The sequence below is a fragment of the Hemicordylus capensis genome, chromosome 16, assembly GCF_027244095.1.
Source record: "Hemicordylus capensis ecotype Gifberg chromosome 16, rHemCap1.1.pri, whole genome shotgun sequence".
Lineage (NCBI taxonomy): Eukaryota > Metazoa > Chordata > Lepidosauria > Squamata > Cordylidae > Hemicordylus > Hemicordylus capensis.
In genome coordinates this window covers 13,402,527-13,419,747 of record NC_069672.1, presented here as the reverse complement: position 1 = coordinate 13,419,747, position 17,221 = coordinate 13,402,527, and the positions used below count along the sequence as shown (strand labels likewise).

At 52.7% G+C, this 17,221-nt stretch overlaps 1 protein-coding gene across 15 annotated transcripts in view; it reads left to right on the top strand.

Moving 5' to 3' along the window:
• RERE (arginine-glutamic acid dipeptide repeats) overlaps positions 1-17,221 on the top strand; it is a 272,298-nt gene that overhangs the window by 147,426 nt on the left and 107,651 nt on the right. For 12 of the 15 annotated variants that reach the window (XM_053280800.1, XM_053280796.1, XM_053280798.1 and 9 more), the window contains one exon: positions 5,499-5,603. In XM_053280800.1, coding sequence (XP_053136775.1) covers positions 5,499-5,603 — 105 coding nt within the window. Of the gene's footprint in view, positions 1-5,498; positions 5,604-9,880; positions 10,273-11,930; positions 12,424-15,996; positions 16,019-17,221 lie in introns of those variants that run through there. The other 3 variants (XM_053280803.1, XM_053280804.1, XM_053280805.1) reach the window with 3 other exon arrangements.

The window sequence follows — 17,221 nt, the reverse complement described above, 5'->3', positions numbered from 1 at the left end:
ATTGATGGTATTCAGGAATCTGGAGTTTTCCCTACTGCCAACAGCTACATAACCTGCCTGCTTTGTTGTTTTACATCTCTGGGAGGAAGAAACCTCCTCGATGCAGTTGTGTGCTGGTGGGCAGCATTATGATGAAAGGTCCTCTGGATTAGACTGCTGCAATGTGCTCCACATGGCGCTTCCCTTGAAGACTGCTTGGAAACTTCAGTTGGTGCAGAACAGCAGCGTCCTCTGAGGACTTTGCTCTGTGCTACTGGGATTCCCAGATGTTGTTGACTACAACTCCCATAGTCCCCAGCCAAATGCTGTTGCAGCTGGGGATGGTAGCCAACAGCATCTGGGAAATTCCTGTTGAAGGGAACACTGGTTGAGTGCTAAGTGAGCAGGATCCTGTTATATCTGCAGCCCTGAAGCAGTGACGCTGGCTACTGGCTCACTTCTGAACCCAAGGGAAGATGCTGCCGTTGGCTGGCAGAAGCCTTAAATGGCCAGCACTCCATTCGTGACTTGGTAACTTCCCGGTTTGATGGTTGTGGCTCTCTCCATGTGGGGCTGCCTTTGAAAAGGGGCTCAGAACCTTCGATTGGTCCACAACCGAATCCAGTCACTTGTGTCTGAAAGTTTTCTGTCTTGTGGGCCCCCAGAGTGGCTTGCAGTCATTCAAGCGATAAAGCCAAGATTGTGCAAGAGAGCAGGAACCCCACGAGGAATGCCAAAACACAGTCAGCAGAGGTCTGATCTTACGGAACTCTGTTTCAGTCCCCTAATTGACAGCCTAGAAGTCAGTCCTCTGAAACTGTGTTAGAGGCTCGTCTAAATGCAGGTAGTCTGTACTAACTTTGGAAGGGTTACGTCTGTGTGTGGAGGAGGTAGACGTGCCTTCAGAAGAAGGCAGTTTGGAATTCTGGGTGCCATGACGTAGGCCAGGGGTTCTCAACCTTGGCTCCTGAGCTGATGCTGGACTGCAACTCCCACCAACCCATCAAGGGGAGTCCAACGGCATCTCAGGACCCACGTTGAGAACCCCTGGCCAAGAGCGCCCTGTCCTGCTTACCTGCTTACCAGTCACGAGATCACAATGGACAGGCAGGATTGTATGAGCGCAAGTGCTTCTCGCCTCTTGAGGGGTGTTCAGTGTGTGATATTTCAGCACTGCGTCATCTGTCGGCTGCCGACTTGTTTCCAGACCTGATTTCAGGTGCGGGTCTTGATTTTATGGTCCTCGGGGTCTTGGGCCAGCACACCTTATATTGGGAGTGCACATCTTCGGCCCTCCTGCAGATGGTGGCCTCCAACGCCTATAATCTCTAGCTGTTGGCTGCTGTGACTGGGGATGGTGGGAGTTGTAGTCCAAAAACAACTGGCAGACCAAAGTTGTGCAGCTAAGCCTCAAATATGGCCTCCTTCCACATGAACTTTCCTGAAGTAGGGCAGGTGGGAAAATGAAATGGGGCTCTTCCAGTTATGGTGCCTGGGCTGTGGGATGTCCTCCATCTCCTTCACTACTTGCCTTTTGATGAAGTAGTGAAGACTTGATTTCTTCAGTAGGCACTTTGGCTGGGGATTAATCGATTCTGTCTGTGTGCATTCCATAGACTCCGTTTTGCTTTTAATATTTTGTGGTTCTGGCTGGGTTACATTTTTAATAGTTTGAACTGTTGTTGTTTTTTTAATTGTGTTCTTATCGCAGGATTGGGTTGGGTATTATTGCCCAAATGTCCTGGGTCCCAAAGCTCCCTTCCACGGGCTAGTTCCTTCTCCCTCGTTAATTCATTCCATAAATTAATGGAGACTATTTGTTTCCATTCTGCCTTTAGAAACATGAGGGCTAGAAACTCCTTTAACATATTTAACCGAATAGAAGAAGACTCCGAATTTACGACAACCTCCTTAAAAAAATGCAGGTTAAATTATTATTATTATTATTTTTACATTTATATCCTGCTCTTCCTCCAAGGATCCCAGAGTGGTGTACTACATACTTGAGTTTTTCTTTCACAACAACCCTGTGAAGTAGGTTAGGCTGAGAGAGAAGTGGCTGGCCCAGAGTCACCCAGCTAGTTTCATGGCTGAATGGGGATTTGAACTCTGGTCTCCCAGGTCCTAGTCCAGCACTCTAACCACTACACCACACTGGCTCTCCTAGGTATAAATACATGTTATACCTATATTTGTCCCAAAGGAAAAACCCTCTGAATTTTAAGATGACTCCCTATTTCTAACATTTAAAAAACTTGGGGAAAACCTAGTCTTGGAATTGGGTAACTGCAGTAGTAAAAAGGGACGATGGGACTCTGGTTTCTAGCAAGTCGCTCCCAGTTTCTGCATCTTATCCAGCTGTGGGTCTGCGTGATCAGGCTCCCCCCGCCAGCCTCCTCCCAAGGGGTGTTGGCTGATCTCTTTCCTCTGGTGGTCTTGAGAGGCAATTGCTCACCGTTAGTCTTTTGGGGAAGGAGGCATGGCTTGCAGTGAATCTCACCGAAGGTACCGTGGGCACCACACATCTCGTTTTCAGACTGGCAGAAAGAGCACATGGATGTTGTCAAAGTGTGCACTGAGCCGCCTCCCTGCCGAAAATGCTCGGCTGGCGTTTTAAGTGGAGCCATCTGGAGACGTTTTCTCCGCTCCGGGCCGCGCCGCCGAAGGGGCTTCGAGTCACGTCAGCTGCCGACTCGGCGGCAGGGAACGAAGCAACCCTTTTGATTGGGCTCATTACAGGGCTGTGATGTTTTTCTTAAATTAAACCCGGAAGAGTCCGCCGGGGTGCTGTCATCTTCTCCAGACTGTCAGCGCGCGTTTTCTTTCACGTCTCCTGGCAAGGAGCTTTCCAGTCTGAAATTGGCATGTCGAGAAGAGAGAGCGGGAGCTAAAAATGCGCCCGGCTGGATTGATGGATCCAGGCGCGGAAACATAACTGTCAGCTCGAGAGCAGCCCTTGCGTCCCTGTTAACGCCTTCCCAGCAGAGCCTCAGGGCGGCCTTTTCCTGAGGCAAGGCGTTGGGGAGCCAGCAGGGGGCAGCGTCTTGACTGCAGCAGATGCCTCTGGGGAGCCCACAAGGAGACGGCGGGAGCCCCAATCCTCTCCCCTGTCGTTCCCCAGCAACTGGCATTCCATGGTAGACTGCCTCTGCACCGGGAGGTTCAACTCCACTCTTATGACTGATAGGCTCCCTTTGCTTCAGTGGGTCTTTGGAGCAAGGCCCACCCAAGGCAGAAAGGATTCTGCACAGCTGCAGTGCGAAGGCGGGACCTGCTCATTTCCCTTACCGTGAATGCTACCGCGAGGGCGCCTCCTGGCCTGGGGGAGGGAATCTTCGTTTGAATTGTGGTTGCCATTAGTGGGCTAGCAAAAGCCAGTTTAATGTCCAGATCAGTGTCCCCTGTAACGGATTCCCAGATGTCCTTGGCTACATCTCCCATCACCTCAGCTGCAGTGGCCTTTGGCTGGGGATGATGGGATTTGTAGTTAACATCTGTTTTGTTTGTTTGATTTCTATACCACCCTTCCAAAAATGGCTCAGGGCGGTTTACAATTAAAACAGAGGTTTACACAGAGAAATAATAAATACATAAGATGGCTCCCTGTCCCCAAAGGCCTCACAATCTAAAAAGAAACATAAGATAGACACCAGCAACTGTCGCTGGAGGTACTGTGCTGGGGGTGGACAGGGCCAGTTACAGGGAACACGGGTCCAGACTACTTTGGAGCGTATCCCCTCCTGTTCACACAGCTCCAGCACCCACGTTTTCCATCTGGTTGCCAACTTGCGTTTACTGAAAAGCTGTTATGTCAAGTGGGCAGCAGCGATGCCCACCTGGCGTGTGGTGCCATGTGGGCAAGATTCTGCTGTGCCACAGAAGTTCTGCACCCACCTTCCCCATCCAAAGGGCTTCTTCTGCATGATCCCCACCGCATGTTGAGGTCATCTGAGGAGGACCATCTGCAGTTACCACCGGTTTGTTTGGTGGCGACTCAGTGGCGGGCCTTCTCTGTAGCTGCTCCTGGGCTGTGAAATGCACTCCCGGCAGAAATCCGTAATCTGAGTTCATTACTGGCCTTCAGGAGAGCCCTCAAAACCTATCGGTTTGGCCTGGCCTTCCAGGGTTTTTAATTAGTTTTAATTGTTTTAATACTCTTAACCTGGTTTTCAGGGTTTTAATTGTTCTGATGGTTTAATTGTTTTTTTAAATGATGTTTTAATTGTTATTTGATGTTCATATTTATATTTTTGTTTTGATTGTTGCTTGGTTTAATGGTTTCTGTTTTAATTGTAAACCGCCGTGAGCCATTTTGGAAGGGCAGTATAAAAATCGAATAAATAAATAATAAATCGTCCAAATTTAGCCGAGGTGGGTGGAGCAGGGAAGGATTAGCTGGAGTCGCAAGGGGTGAAGGCAGAGAGGAGAGAAAATGCCGATTCCCCTCCTTCCAGGCTTCCTTTCAGCTCCTGGCAAAGAGTCAGATTGGGCTAGTGGCAGCACAGTTAAAGCAGCATCTTCTGTCAGAGGCAGACCTGAGATTTGGAGGACCCAGCACAAGAGCAAGTGTTACAAAGACAGCTGTGGGATCAGGGTTGAGTGTATTGGTGACTCCTGTCATTTCAGAAACATAGCATCCTCTATCGCAGGGGTAGGCAACCTTAGCTTTCCAGTGGCTGTGGAACTACAACTCCCATTATCCCCAGCCACAATTTATTGTAGCTAGGGATGATAGGAGCTGTAGTTCAGCGACCACTGGAGAGCCAAGGGGGCCTTCCCCTGATCTGTTAGATCAGATGGCCCCAGATGGCGATGGACTAGAACTCTCATCATCCACAGTGGCTTTTGGGGATGAAGGGGATTGTGATCCAGCGCCACCTAATGGCACAGCGGGGAAATGACTCGACTACCAAGCCAGAGGTTGCTGGTTCGAATGCTGGCTGGTATGTTGCCCAGACTATGGGAGACTCCTATATTGGGCAGCAGAGATAAAGGAAGATGCTGAAAGGTGGCATCATCTCCTACTGCGTGGGAGGAGGCAATGGTCAACCCCTCCTGTATTCTACCAAAGAAAACCACAGGGCTCTGTGGGCACCAGGAGTCGACACCGATTTGACGGCACAACTTTACCTTTTTTTTTTTTTTTAACCACCCGGAGACCCAAGGCTGGGGAATCTCTGATCTCTAGTGAGCGTCTTACTGTCCAGGAAATGTTGGCGCTGGGCAAGCAGCCTTGTGGATTGCTAGTACCATTTTTAGAACGGGTTCAAGCCAGTTATAATTGTTTTGAAGTAAGGCGGGGTTATTGGCAGCTTGCTCAACATATTGTTGGATATTTAAAACGGTACCAGTGCATAATCTTACGTTTCTTTCAACCCTGAAAGTCAGGAGCCACTCGGAAACTGCGCCAGCGGGAGAAATAGCAGGCCCATCTGGACCAATTAAACATTCCCATTACCCAGCTAGACAGCCTGATATAGATATATATATAGCCTAATTTTTTCCCCTCTTCCTTGCAGGGGGAAGTGTAATATCTCTCATTTCTCTGACATTTTTGCTGCTAGAGAGTTCAAAGCACGGGTGGATTCCTTTTTCTACATCCTGGGCTACAATCCAGAGACGAGGTGAGTTGCATTGCCACAAAAAACCCTTTCCTCTCCTTTTTAAGGCCTTACGTAGGACTGTGCAAACTGTGTGGACCAGCAGCGGCTTGATGGGGGGAGGAGGAGGAGCGGGCCTGGCTACTGCCCCCCGCCCCAGCCATGGCACGTGGCCGGCGCTTTCACCCTCACAGGCCTCCTCTTTATGTCTTGATTCAAACGCAGGCTCCCTCCCATGACTTGTCTTGCTGTGAGTGTGAAGAAGCAATATGGCAGGGGGTTCTCCAGCTTGGGTCCCCAGATGACGCGGAGCGATGCTGGGCAGGGCGGGAGTTGTGCTCCAGCAACCGCTGGGGGTCCCGAGTTGGAGGAGGCTGCTGTGTGATATCGGCGTAAACGCCCATCTTGTTTTCATGGGCCTGGGCCTCTGCAAACTCCTGCCAGAGACAGGCCCAAGTCTATCTATTTCAGGTGTCAAAGACTGCCCATATTTTGCAGGTGTTAGTTTTTGTAACCGACTTAGTTTTGTGCGTTGTTTTGATGCTGGGTGTTGTTGTTGTTGGGCGGGGGGGGGGGGCTCGCTTATGGTGGGGATTTCTTTGAATGGCAGTGTGTCTCACCTGGCAACTCTTGGTGCGTAAGGCCGTGATTACGCTGTCCCTCAGCCCCTGTGACACAGACACCGGACCAATCTGGATATTACTTGGGGAGCACTGGTGTCGCCGGAAATCAGGTCTTGTGGTTAGGCTTCTGGGCAGCTGTGGTCACAGCTGGATTTAGGGTTGCCAGATTATGTGGCAGAGTATCTGTCTCTCCCTTGTGGGGATGGGGCCGTGGCTGAGTGGGCGAGCATTTTCCTTGGCATGCAGAAGGTCCCGGCTTCAAGCCCTGGCAACATCTCCAGGGAGGGCTGGGAAAGACTCCTGTCTGGAACCTGGGAGAACTGTTGGTGGCAAGTGTAAACGGTGCTGAGCTCGATGGATGGGAGCTCCCTATCTTGAATTCTAGTGTGTAAGCCCCTGGGGGCAGAGACCAGTCCTTATACTTTGTCAAGCACATAGCTGGCACCTGATTAAGAATGGCGACACCTCGGTTTTTGCTGCCCCCAATTCCCTTGGCTCCGGTGATCCAGCTAGCTGATGGGCAAGCGGAATCGGGACCCTCCTGTAGCCCCAGCTGCACTGACCATCTGGGAATGGGTGCCTTGGCCTCGTCCTCCCGCTGCCTCGGATCCCCATCTGTGGCACAGAACTCGGCGCACAGACTCGGGCTTGCTCCGTGGCAAGCAGTTGCCTTTGCGGGTGAGCGGTGGTTTGCCTGCAACGAGAGAATCAACCGCGTGCCTCTCAGAAAATAGGAGCTGGTTTGTGCGGGGCGGAGTGGGTTTGCAATCCTCCCTGAGACGCTCCTGACAGAGTTGCGCTCAGGTTCCTGGAGCAGTGAGTCGAAGGCACCGTTGGCCCTGTTCTCTGCTGCTGCACCCCTTCCTTTCCTAAGTGTGTCCCATTTAAGGGCTGGAGGAGGGTTCTGTGTTGCACTTGACCTGGACCCCTGACGGCACCACCTCGTTGTCTTGGGAATCCTTCTGTGTGCCGCCGTCCCTGGTTCACGGGGAGGCAGCCCCAGGCAGTGGGATTCTCGCTTTCCTTATGGTGCCGTGAAGTTGCTGCCCGGGTGCAGAGAGGAAGGCAGTGCTCGAAGGGTGTGTTGGAAAAACAACACACACAAAACCCAGCCTGCCATGGTAGAAGCGTTATTGACGAGCGCTCTGCTCTCTCAAGAGAGCCGACCACATAAAAAGCGAGCAGGTTTGGGATCTTTATTTATCTCCCCTTTGAAAAGCTGCTGAGCACAGTTAGTTAAGGATGAGGGAACATCAGGGCTGCCGGATTGCTTCTCCTCCAGTTCGGAGCGTGATTTGTGGGTCTTGGAAGTTTTATTGGTAGATCTGCCGTTGGAGAGAGAAATCCGGGTAACACATGATGGCGAATTGCTCTGTCTCTTACAGCCATGATGTATATTTCCCTTTGGAAGAATAACACAGTTGGCCCTCAAGAGTGGGTGTGGGTGTGTTGGAAACATTCCTGTGGTTCCTTTTCTGCCCAATGTGGTACCCGCCTCTTTATGCTGCCTTTAAAATGTTTCTGCAAACTTCCAGTGGTCCAAAAGGTCACTGGCCAATGTTTGGGCCAGACAGAGCATAGGACTGTGACTGATTGATCTGTGTTAGTTACCCGTTGGTTTGGCCCAGTGCAAGATGTTGGTTCTGGTCTTGGCTTGAGTCCTGGATGCTTTAAGGACTGCCTACCATTGTTGCCTGTAACAGAGATTTCCTGATGTTGTTGACTACAATTCCCATCATCTCCAGCTGCAATGGCCTTTGGCTGGTGATTATGAGAGTTGTAGTCCACAGCATCTGGGAATCCCAGTTACAGACAACACCAGTGCCTTCCCCTATATGCACCATCCCACAACTCTAGCGTCTGAGGTTCTCCTCTGGGTCCTCTGGCTACAACAGGATAGAAAATTTCAAAACAAATAGAAAACATTTCAAAATTGGCTGTAGTTTTTAAACCAGAACGACTGATTGACCAGGTGTGGTGTTGGTAAATCGCGACCAGATTGTACACCCTTAACGAACCGAAGCTCCGGAGAACAGGGCAGGCTTCTCCTGGGACCTGACAGCAGGCGTGGGGTCACACAAATACCCCTCGTAGGAGCCCAACCCTGCCCGCATCCCTCTCTCCAGCTGCTGGGCCCGCCTGAGTTCTGGAGGTGGGGCAGTTCTGAAGATGGGCCTCTGGTGAAGATCCCAGCTGCCAGGCTGGCTTATGTTGCAGGAGGCAATCCCTGGCTCTTCAGAGCTTCGTGGGTCGAAACCCAAAATGATGCACAGGAACACACTAGAGACAGGGCCATAGATAGCTCAGGGGTATTGCATCTGCTTTGCACGCAGAAGGCCTTGGCTTCAGACCCTGGCACCAGTGGCTTTTCCCATCTCATGCACCAAGATTCCTGACAGTCTTGGAGTCAGAAAGGGGGAGTCAAAGGAACGCTAACTTCAGAAGCAAAATAGTTGGAGCTAACCTTGGGCTGAGGCATTGGAGGGCATTTTTCTGCCCTTTGCTTGGGGACGCGCATCATTTTTGCCCTTTTCTAGCTTGGGCATCATGTGCCCTTTGCTAACCAGGCTTGAAGTGAGTCTGGCTCTGCTCCTTAACTCTGTGAATCCCGATTAAAACCAGCCCCAACTCAGGACCACGTGGACAGTGCAAGAAATAAAGCTGATGGTCCGGCATTCACCCTCTTCGGCTTACCACACTAGCCAGCCATGATTTGTGGTGGCCACCAAGCCCCTCTCTTCCCTCTGATCCTTTTCTGGCACTCGGGCAGAAGGCTTAGGAGAGAAGCAGGTCCTCTGTCACTTGCGCTGGGAGATGGGGATGCTAGGAAACCGTGGGAGCCTCTGCTCATGCTCTCAGAAAGGGTTCCTGCTGTTTCTTAAAGGAAAGGAAAGATTGTGCTGTCCTGGCACCCACAGAGCCCTGGGGTTGCCGTTGGGAGAATACAGGAGAGGTTCACCATTGCCATCTCCCGCTCAGTATGAGATGATGCCTTTCAGCATCTTCCTAGGTCGCTGCTGCCCGATAGAGGTGTTTCCCCATAGTCTGGGAAACCTTCCAGCGGGGATTCGAACCCGCAGCCTCCTGCTCTTTAGGCAGGTTGCTTCCCTGCTGCGCCATCAGGTGGTCCTTTTCAAAAAACGTCAGTAGAAATGTGATCTCTGGGGAGGAGTTCTGTGGTGCTGGGCGGGGAGGTCCTGCTTGCCAGAGGGCTAGGGCCACCAGCGAGCGGGCAAGTGGATTTGTCGATGTCTGCGTCATGGTGTAAAACTGCAGTGGCTGTGTGCACATCGCCTGGGGGCCCTCGCTGTGCTAAATGCCATAAAAGCGCCTTTGAGAAGTGCCTGGAGCAGCTCCCTTCTTCCAAGGATTTCTCCTGCATATTTTGCCACTCTCAGGCTCCAGAGGACGGCTTCCAAATATCTGTTTATTTTCGAAAGCACTGCCTCTGGCTCTGAGTCTGGAAATCCCTGTCTACCTTAGAGGAGCAACTCGGTGGAGGAAGCCGGGTGGGTCCCCCGCCCACTTCCTCCGTCCAGTCCAAGTTCGGACTGCAGGGCCGGGGGAGGAGGAGGAGGAGAGGCTGGCTCTCTTTCCGCCCCCGCCGGCCGCCGCTGCCGCCGCAGTTGCCCGTCTCAGATTCCCTCGCAGAGGCCCCACTTCCCTGCACACTAGCTTGCTACGGCGGCAGGGATGGCAGCCCGCCGTGTCTGTTGGCTGGGCTTTATTTACGGAAACGGCAGGGCCGAGATTGATTGCGCCGTGTGGGCGAGGGAGGGGGTCACAGCACATGCTCAGTGCTGTCAGTCCGAGGGCGAAGTTTCTGCGTGCGGGCTTAGGTCATAGCACAAGCTCAGTGGAAGCTCTCGCAGGTCCTCCTCTGACTGCATGGGCCTCCATTTTGAGGAGTTGGGCTCAGGGAAAACGGGCAGCCTCCCCCCTTTCCTCGCTCCCCCCTCCCCCCGCTCCTCTCTTTTCCTCTCCGGAGCCGCCAAGGTCAGAGGGAAGCCGCCGCCGCTGCCGCCCCCAGGAGGTGTCACTGTCATGGACGACCCTCTCGGCCCCTTCAGGTAGGCTGCCAGCTGCGTGCACTCCCCTCTGGAGGGCTGCACGGTGTGCCTGTGGCGTGGCACTTTCTGCCCAGCCGGGGAGCCCGTGTTCGCCGGGATCGTGCATGCCGTCTCGGTCTCGTCTCGGTCTCGTCTCGGTCTGCCTGTCGTCTCTTTCGGCACCCTCATTAGCCCCGCTGTCCCCGTGAAGCGCATGAGGACAGCAGTGTCCGGAATGCATGTGTCTCTCCCCCCCCCAATGCAGACGCCGGCGCGCTGGTTTCCTCCCCCCCACCAACCTCCCCTTTCCCCCCTTCCTCTCACGCTGCAGTTGCAGGCAGCCCTGGCAGTCCCTCCAGCTGGAGCGCAGGTACTCGGAGCTGCTGCAGAGCCCGCCTGCCAGGGAATGTTGGGGCCTGGGAGAGGCGCGGATGCCTTGAGAAGGGTTCGGCAGGAGGAGGGGTCACAGAGCCCTTGCCATTGGCTGCTGCCGCGGAGGAGGGAGGGGGCCTGCTCCGGCCCGCTTGTTTTGGCAAGCCACGAGATTCTCCAGCACGTTCCCAGAGAAGCCGGGCTGGGGGTGGGAGCTGCCCCTGGACTCCCCCAGGCTGGGCAGACTCTTTTCTGGGGAGAGAGAGAGAGATTGAGTATCCCCCGCTGGACAGCTCAAGGGGATTGATATTACCGGAGACGTTCAGTTGGATGGGCAACACCCTTGCCTTATGAGCTGCGACGTTGCAGGGAACGCCTGGATTTCTCGGAGCCTCTCTCCAGCCACCAGATCAGCAGCGGGCGACACGCTTGCCCACCCACGTTGGGGATCAGCTGTCGTTTAGTGGGAGAGTCCTTGCTTTGCACCCAGGAGGTTGCAGCTTCCATCCCTGGCAGCATCTCCAGACCCCGCTGTCGACCCACAGCAGTGGCTATAGACTCGTCCCGGAGTCCTCGCCGTCAGAAGCTGCCTTAGGCCGAGTCAGACCCTTGGTCCGTCTTGCTCAGTATTGTCTGCTCTGGCTGGCAGCGGCTCTCCCGAGCTTTCCGGCGAGGTCTTTGCCAACCGTAGCTGGAGATGCTGCCAGGGAGCGAACCCCGGGGCTTTCTGCATGCCAAGCAGAGCCACTGAGCTCTGTCCCCATCCCTGACACGGAGCTCACCTGTTGGGTCCCCAGATGGACTTGTTGGACTACATGTCCCAGCATCTCCAGCTCCAGTGGCTGCGGCCAACCTGCTGGTGCTGAGCAGATCTGGCTCTGCTTGCTGCCTTGAAGGGAGGTGACTAGTTGGGTAGCTTTGGAAAGTGACCTGCTGGAAGCCCTTTCAGGGAGTTGATACTCTTTTTGGAAGTCTGTGTCTTTGCCCCATGCACATAGGATGGGAGGAAGCTGCCTCATACCGCATCAGCTCTGTCTTGCCGACACAGACTGGCAGCAGCTCTCCAAGGCTTTAGGCAGGGCTCTTTCCCAGCCTTACCTGGGGATGCTGCCAGGGTGGAGCCTGGGGCCTCCAGCATGCACAGCAGAGAGCTCTGCACCTGAGTTAGGGCTTCTCCCGTGCAGAAACGAAGCTGCCTTTTGCCGAGTCGGACCCTTGGTCCATCTCGCTCAGGATGGTCTTCTCTGACTGGCAGCGGCTTCTCCGAGGCTTCGGACAAGGAGTCTTTCCCAGGCCTCCCTGCATGCCCTCTGCCCTGGAGCCAGGCCTATTTCTCACCAAGCTACTGAAGATAAATACAAAAAGCAGGATATTGATGATGATGATGATGATGATTGGTGCAAGATGAGCCTCACTGGGAAGTGCTTTCCTATATGGTAGGGGTTCTCAGATGTGAGTCCCCAGATTATGATGGAGTGCAAATCCCATCGTCCCCTGCCACAGGGGATGATGGGAGTTGTAGTCAAACATTGTCTGGGGACCCAGGTTTGAGAACCCCCACTATATGCCATTTCGGAGAAGACCTCTTCTAAGTAACCATCTGTCTGAACTCAGCTTGTGTGGTGGTGGGAGTTTGGAGTTTTGTCAAGAGTTTCCCAAGTACAGCAGGAGTGTGAGGAGCAATAGGAGTAATATACAGCCATCTAGGAGAAAAATCGAGTGACGTTTGCGCGAAGTCCATTATGTGTGAGAGATGCAGCGTACTTATGCCTTAATTTTATTGATCCCTCCCTAAAGAACGTAAGTTACAAACTTGCATGATTATGAAACCGAAAAGGACCAAAACAGTAACCAGTTTTCCAGCAAATAGATAGCTTTGTATATATCTGGTTTGGGTATTAAGTCTGGTTTATAAGAAATAAATAGGAACTGCATTTCTTTTTTTAAAAGTCTCTTTCTTCTAAAACTAACTTCTAGTGGATTGTGTACCTTGTTGCTGTCTGACTTGTCTGGTTTTTTCGTGGGTTGGTATTTTATCACTATATATATTTTCCCCTTATAAACAGTTTGCTTATGTGTTGTAATCTGTCTTGGGGAGCTGCTTTTGGTGTTAAGACAGGGTATAAATATTTTCAGTAAATAAAAGATGTAAACAGGGTGAAATCAGAGCTGAATATTCAAGGGTTGGTGCATGTTTGCTCATTTGTTTAATTAGAAAACACTGCTTTAATGTGGTATTCGAGACCTTAATCGGTCTGGAAATCTCGAAGTAGTTGATGACGAGAGCATTGAGGCACCAGGGTGAAATGTGTCCAGACAGAGAGTATTTGGTCTTGGGTCCTGGGAATGCCTCTGTTCAAATTGCTGCTCAGCTGTGGCCAGCTTGCTATGGGCTCCCTGTTCAAAAAACAAAAACAAAAATGGGGGAAAGCCTGTTTTCCCTCAAAGTGCAGTTACACTAAAACAGCCGAGAGTCTTGTGCATTAAAAGAACAAATCATCCAGGGGGACAGGAGTAATAACCTGCCAGTGCTAAAAAATATAGCAGTAAGATGTTGGATGCTTCTAAGGACTTGTTGACCCTTGATGGCTGCAGGCAGGGATTCCCAAGCATAGGAACGTAGGATGATGTAGCTTAATATTGTCTACTCTGACTGGTAGCATCCCTGAAAGGTTTCAGCTGGGGCCTCTCCCAGCCCTACTTGGAGATGCTTCCAGGGATTGAACCCAGGCCCTTCTGCATGCAGAGCAGATACCCTGCCACTGAGCTCCGGCCCCATCCCCAAAGGTGGCACACTGGTGTCTCCCTTCAGCACGGTGGCTGTACCTTAGGCCACACTCTCTGGGACCCCAGCAGCATCCAGGCAGGAGCGCCTCAGGTCCGCCACCCCAGGAACAGCATATCCAGGCTGTGTCGTCTTGAACTAGGACCGGGGAGACCCGGGTCCAGATCCCCATTCGGCCGTGAAACTCCCTGGGTGACTCTGGGCCAGCCGCTGATCTCTCCGCCTAACTTTCAGCCCTGCCCACCTGGACTCTGGGCTCTAAATACAATCAGTGAAGAGTGGGATATCTGAATGGAAAAACACATGCCAGGGAATCTCCAGCCGGGGCTTCCTGTGACCAAGCCTGGTGGGTCTGGTAGGGAGGGATGTGGCCGGCCCTCTGCCTTGATGCTCTCGGAGGTTCACCGGAGCCCCGGCTTGGATGCTTCAGAGACGGTTGGGCACTTGTGGCCTGGCCAGGGATTTGGCATTTGAGGCTAATCAAGCCATGAGATGGGTGGGCAGTCATTTCTGGATTGGGGTTATTACTGAAATGAACCTCATTGCGTGACTGTACCAGGCTTCCAGCTTGGGTTTGAGAGATGAGCTCCCTCCAGCAAAAATATGACGCGGGTGCGTAAGAAGCGGCTCTCTGCAGAATCCGGCCCTTGGTCTTTCCGTCTCAGTGCTGGCTACCCTGACTGGCAGCAGCTCTCCAGGGTTTCAGGGAGGAGCCATTCCCAGCCACATGAGGAGAGGTTGCCAGGGATGGAACCTGGGGCCTTCTGCACGCTGCTGATGGACCTGTGACACTGCCGGACGGAGTCAGACCCCAGATCCATCTAACTTGGCGTGCTCTACACTGACGGGCAGCGGCTCCCCAGAGGGTCCAGGCAGGGGTCTTTCCCATCCACACCTGGAGATACCAGGGTTGGATCGGAGGTCTTCTGGGGCCTCGTCCCCTGGGGCCTTGTCTGGGATTTTAATATCGTGCCCACTATGTGTTTGGTGCTCTGCAGAGGAAGAAAGAAGGGTCTCTGCCCCGTGGAGGTTGCAATAGAAACCCAGCTGTTTGCTCTTGCATGGAGAGTGGCTGTGTGTGGGAGCGAGTGCCCCTCTTCTCCACCCCGGGCTCAGAGCTCTCCGACGGAGCCGCCCTTGGCCACGGGGACGCCACCCCCCTTTTTGATAGTCTCCCGCCGGCTTCCCCTTCCTCTCTGTCCTGTCCCTGTTTATTCGAGAGACTACAACGTTTCCATGGCAACAGGTTACTTTTCAAAGGGGGAACATCTTGTCATTATATTTAATCCGCTGCAGTTGAAGAGGGACTGAAATATTAAGTTGTCGTTGCCATGGATACCACTTTGTTACCTCGGTTTCCTTTTGGTGTTGGATTTCATACGCCGCCGCCGCTGTGCTGGCTCCTCACTCCCTGCTCTCCTCTGCACCCCCCTCTCCCTTCACCCCCCATTTCTCTCTGCTCCCCGCCCCCCCAAAAAAGCGGCCAGGGTGTCCCCCCTCCTCAGGGTTGCCATTTCCCTTGGCTGCCAAGTGGGCTTTCTTAAGAGTGCAAATTGCACCCTCACCCTTCCCCAAACTCCAGCAAATGGGTGGAGCAAGGGGGGGGGAAATGGAGCCAATTGCCCCACGGCGTGACCAACAGCAGTTACAGATCTGTTGCTTATTTTTATTTTTTTATTCTTGAATGTATGTTGAAGAATGTGAGCCGGTCAGCTGTAGGGGAGATTGGCTTGAGCAGGGGGCCCCAACACTGGGTGCCCACTTGTTGCTGGCCTAGAACGCCCATCATCCCCCATCACAGTGGCAGGGGGTGATGGGAGTTGTAGTTGAGCAGCGTCTGGCCACCCAGTGTTGGGAGCCCCCTGGGTGAGGTCACTTGCCTTTGCACCGCAGGGAGCCAAGCCCATATCGGCTGGAGCTTGCAGCACGAAAGTGAAGCTGCCAGCCCTCGCTTCCTTGGCCATCCTTAGGGTGGAAGCCCTTTTTCTGCTTTGCATGGGAAGGGAGCATGGAATTGCCGCTGAGTTTTAGTCGGCACCCGTAGCTCAGTGGCAGAGCTTCTGTATTGCACGTTGAAAGTCTTCGCTTCAGTCCCTGCCAGCATCTCTAGGTGCGGCTGGGAGAGTCCCCTTTCTGAAACCTTGAAGAGCTGGTGCCCGTCAGTGTAGGTGATACTAAACTAGATCAAGCAATGGTCTGCCTCAGTAGGCAGCTTCATATGTTCATCCGGGGCATCCATCGTTCGGGAGAACAACATCTGCTTTGTATGAGGAACGTCCCAGGTTCAATCTCTGGCAGCATCTCCAGGTAAGGCTGGGGAAGACCCCTGTCTTCAACCCTGAAGAGTTGCTGCCAGTCAGTGTAGGCAATTCTGAACTAGATGGACAGTGGTCTGACTTTGTATAAGGCAGTTCCCTATGTTCCTGTGAGAGAGCTGCATTGGTTTTCAGTAAGAGTCACCTATGTATGAGCTGATCTTTTTACTTAAAAACACACACACACACACACACACACACACACACACACACACACACACACACACTAAAACAAAGCATAGACATGTCCTTTTTTAAAAAGAAAGAAAGAAAAAAGACTACGGCAGAAACTAAGGTATGTTCTAAAAGAATGCTCTACTTTTTTCAGTAGGAGGTATGGTTTTTTGTCCCCCCCCCCCCCCCCAAAAAAAATCCACAATCTTTGGATTGCCTGCCAGCACGCAGAAATACTTCGAAGGCTTTCCTCCCGTAATCTGCTGGTATCCCGAGTGCCCCTGCCCTGCCCCGTGCTGCGGCATGCTCCGCTTCTGGCTGCTTTGAGTGCCCCTTTGGGGCTGGGTTGGGGGAGCCGAATGCATTCTGGTTGGATCTGCCTGGCGGGGGCGAGCAGGCTGCCCCGACAGCACATCCGCCCCTTTCTCTTCGGAGTGTTCGTACGAGGACCACACAGAGTCCCTTTTCTTGCGAGCCTTCTTTCTGGGCAGGGAGCCATTGTACAGAAAGGTGTCGGAAGAAAGGAATGGGTTTAGCGGCTTGTTTTTCTCACTCTAAACCGAACGGCGGGAATGAAAGCGCTGGGACTGAAGAAAAGATTACACCAAGGAAGCCTGTATTTTGTCTCTCTGTGAGCATTCGTTCCTATTCACTCAATTCCCACCCCCCTTTACATAATAAAAGTGTGCTTCATCTTCCTTGCCTGACTGTGAACTCCACAGAGAGGAAGCACAATAGCGTGGCATATCCCAGCTGTGGATGTTCCTGTGTTCGGAATCAGTTCTGTGCAGCCAGCAAGTCGCAGGATGTGTCGGGACACCCCTGGCCGCCTGCATGAGGGGCGTAAATCCTCCCATTGTTAAAAACTTACTGAGATGAGAAGGTGATTCAGATACATTGTCTGGCCTTCAAAGTGCATTAGATTCCTTATGAATGTGTTGGGGTGTCTTGCCGCAGCAGTACAGACCAGGCTTAGAAAAAAGAGGAGGTGCTTTTCTCTCCCCCCCCTTGCCCCCCTTTCTGAACTGCTCACAAGTTTTCTTGATAAACTCCACCTTTGTACAGAGTATTTGGAATATTAGGTTTTTAATGTGGTGATGTAAGCTTGATGCTCTCGCTGCCAAGTAGATCCCCAAGTTGCAAGTGGGAGGATGACATAAGAACAGTTGTAACCCTGGAGAGCCGCTGCCCGTCAGTGTTGACCAGTGTTCCCTCTAACAGGGATTCCCAGATGTTATTCGCTATAACTCCCAGCATCCCCAACTGCAATAGCTTTGGCTGGGGATCCTGGGAGTTGTAGTCAACATCTGGAAATCCCTGTTAG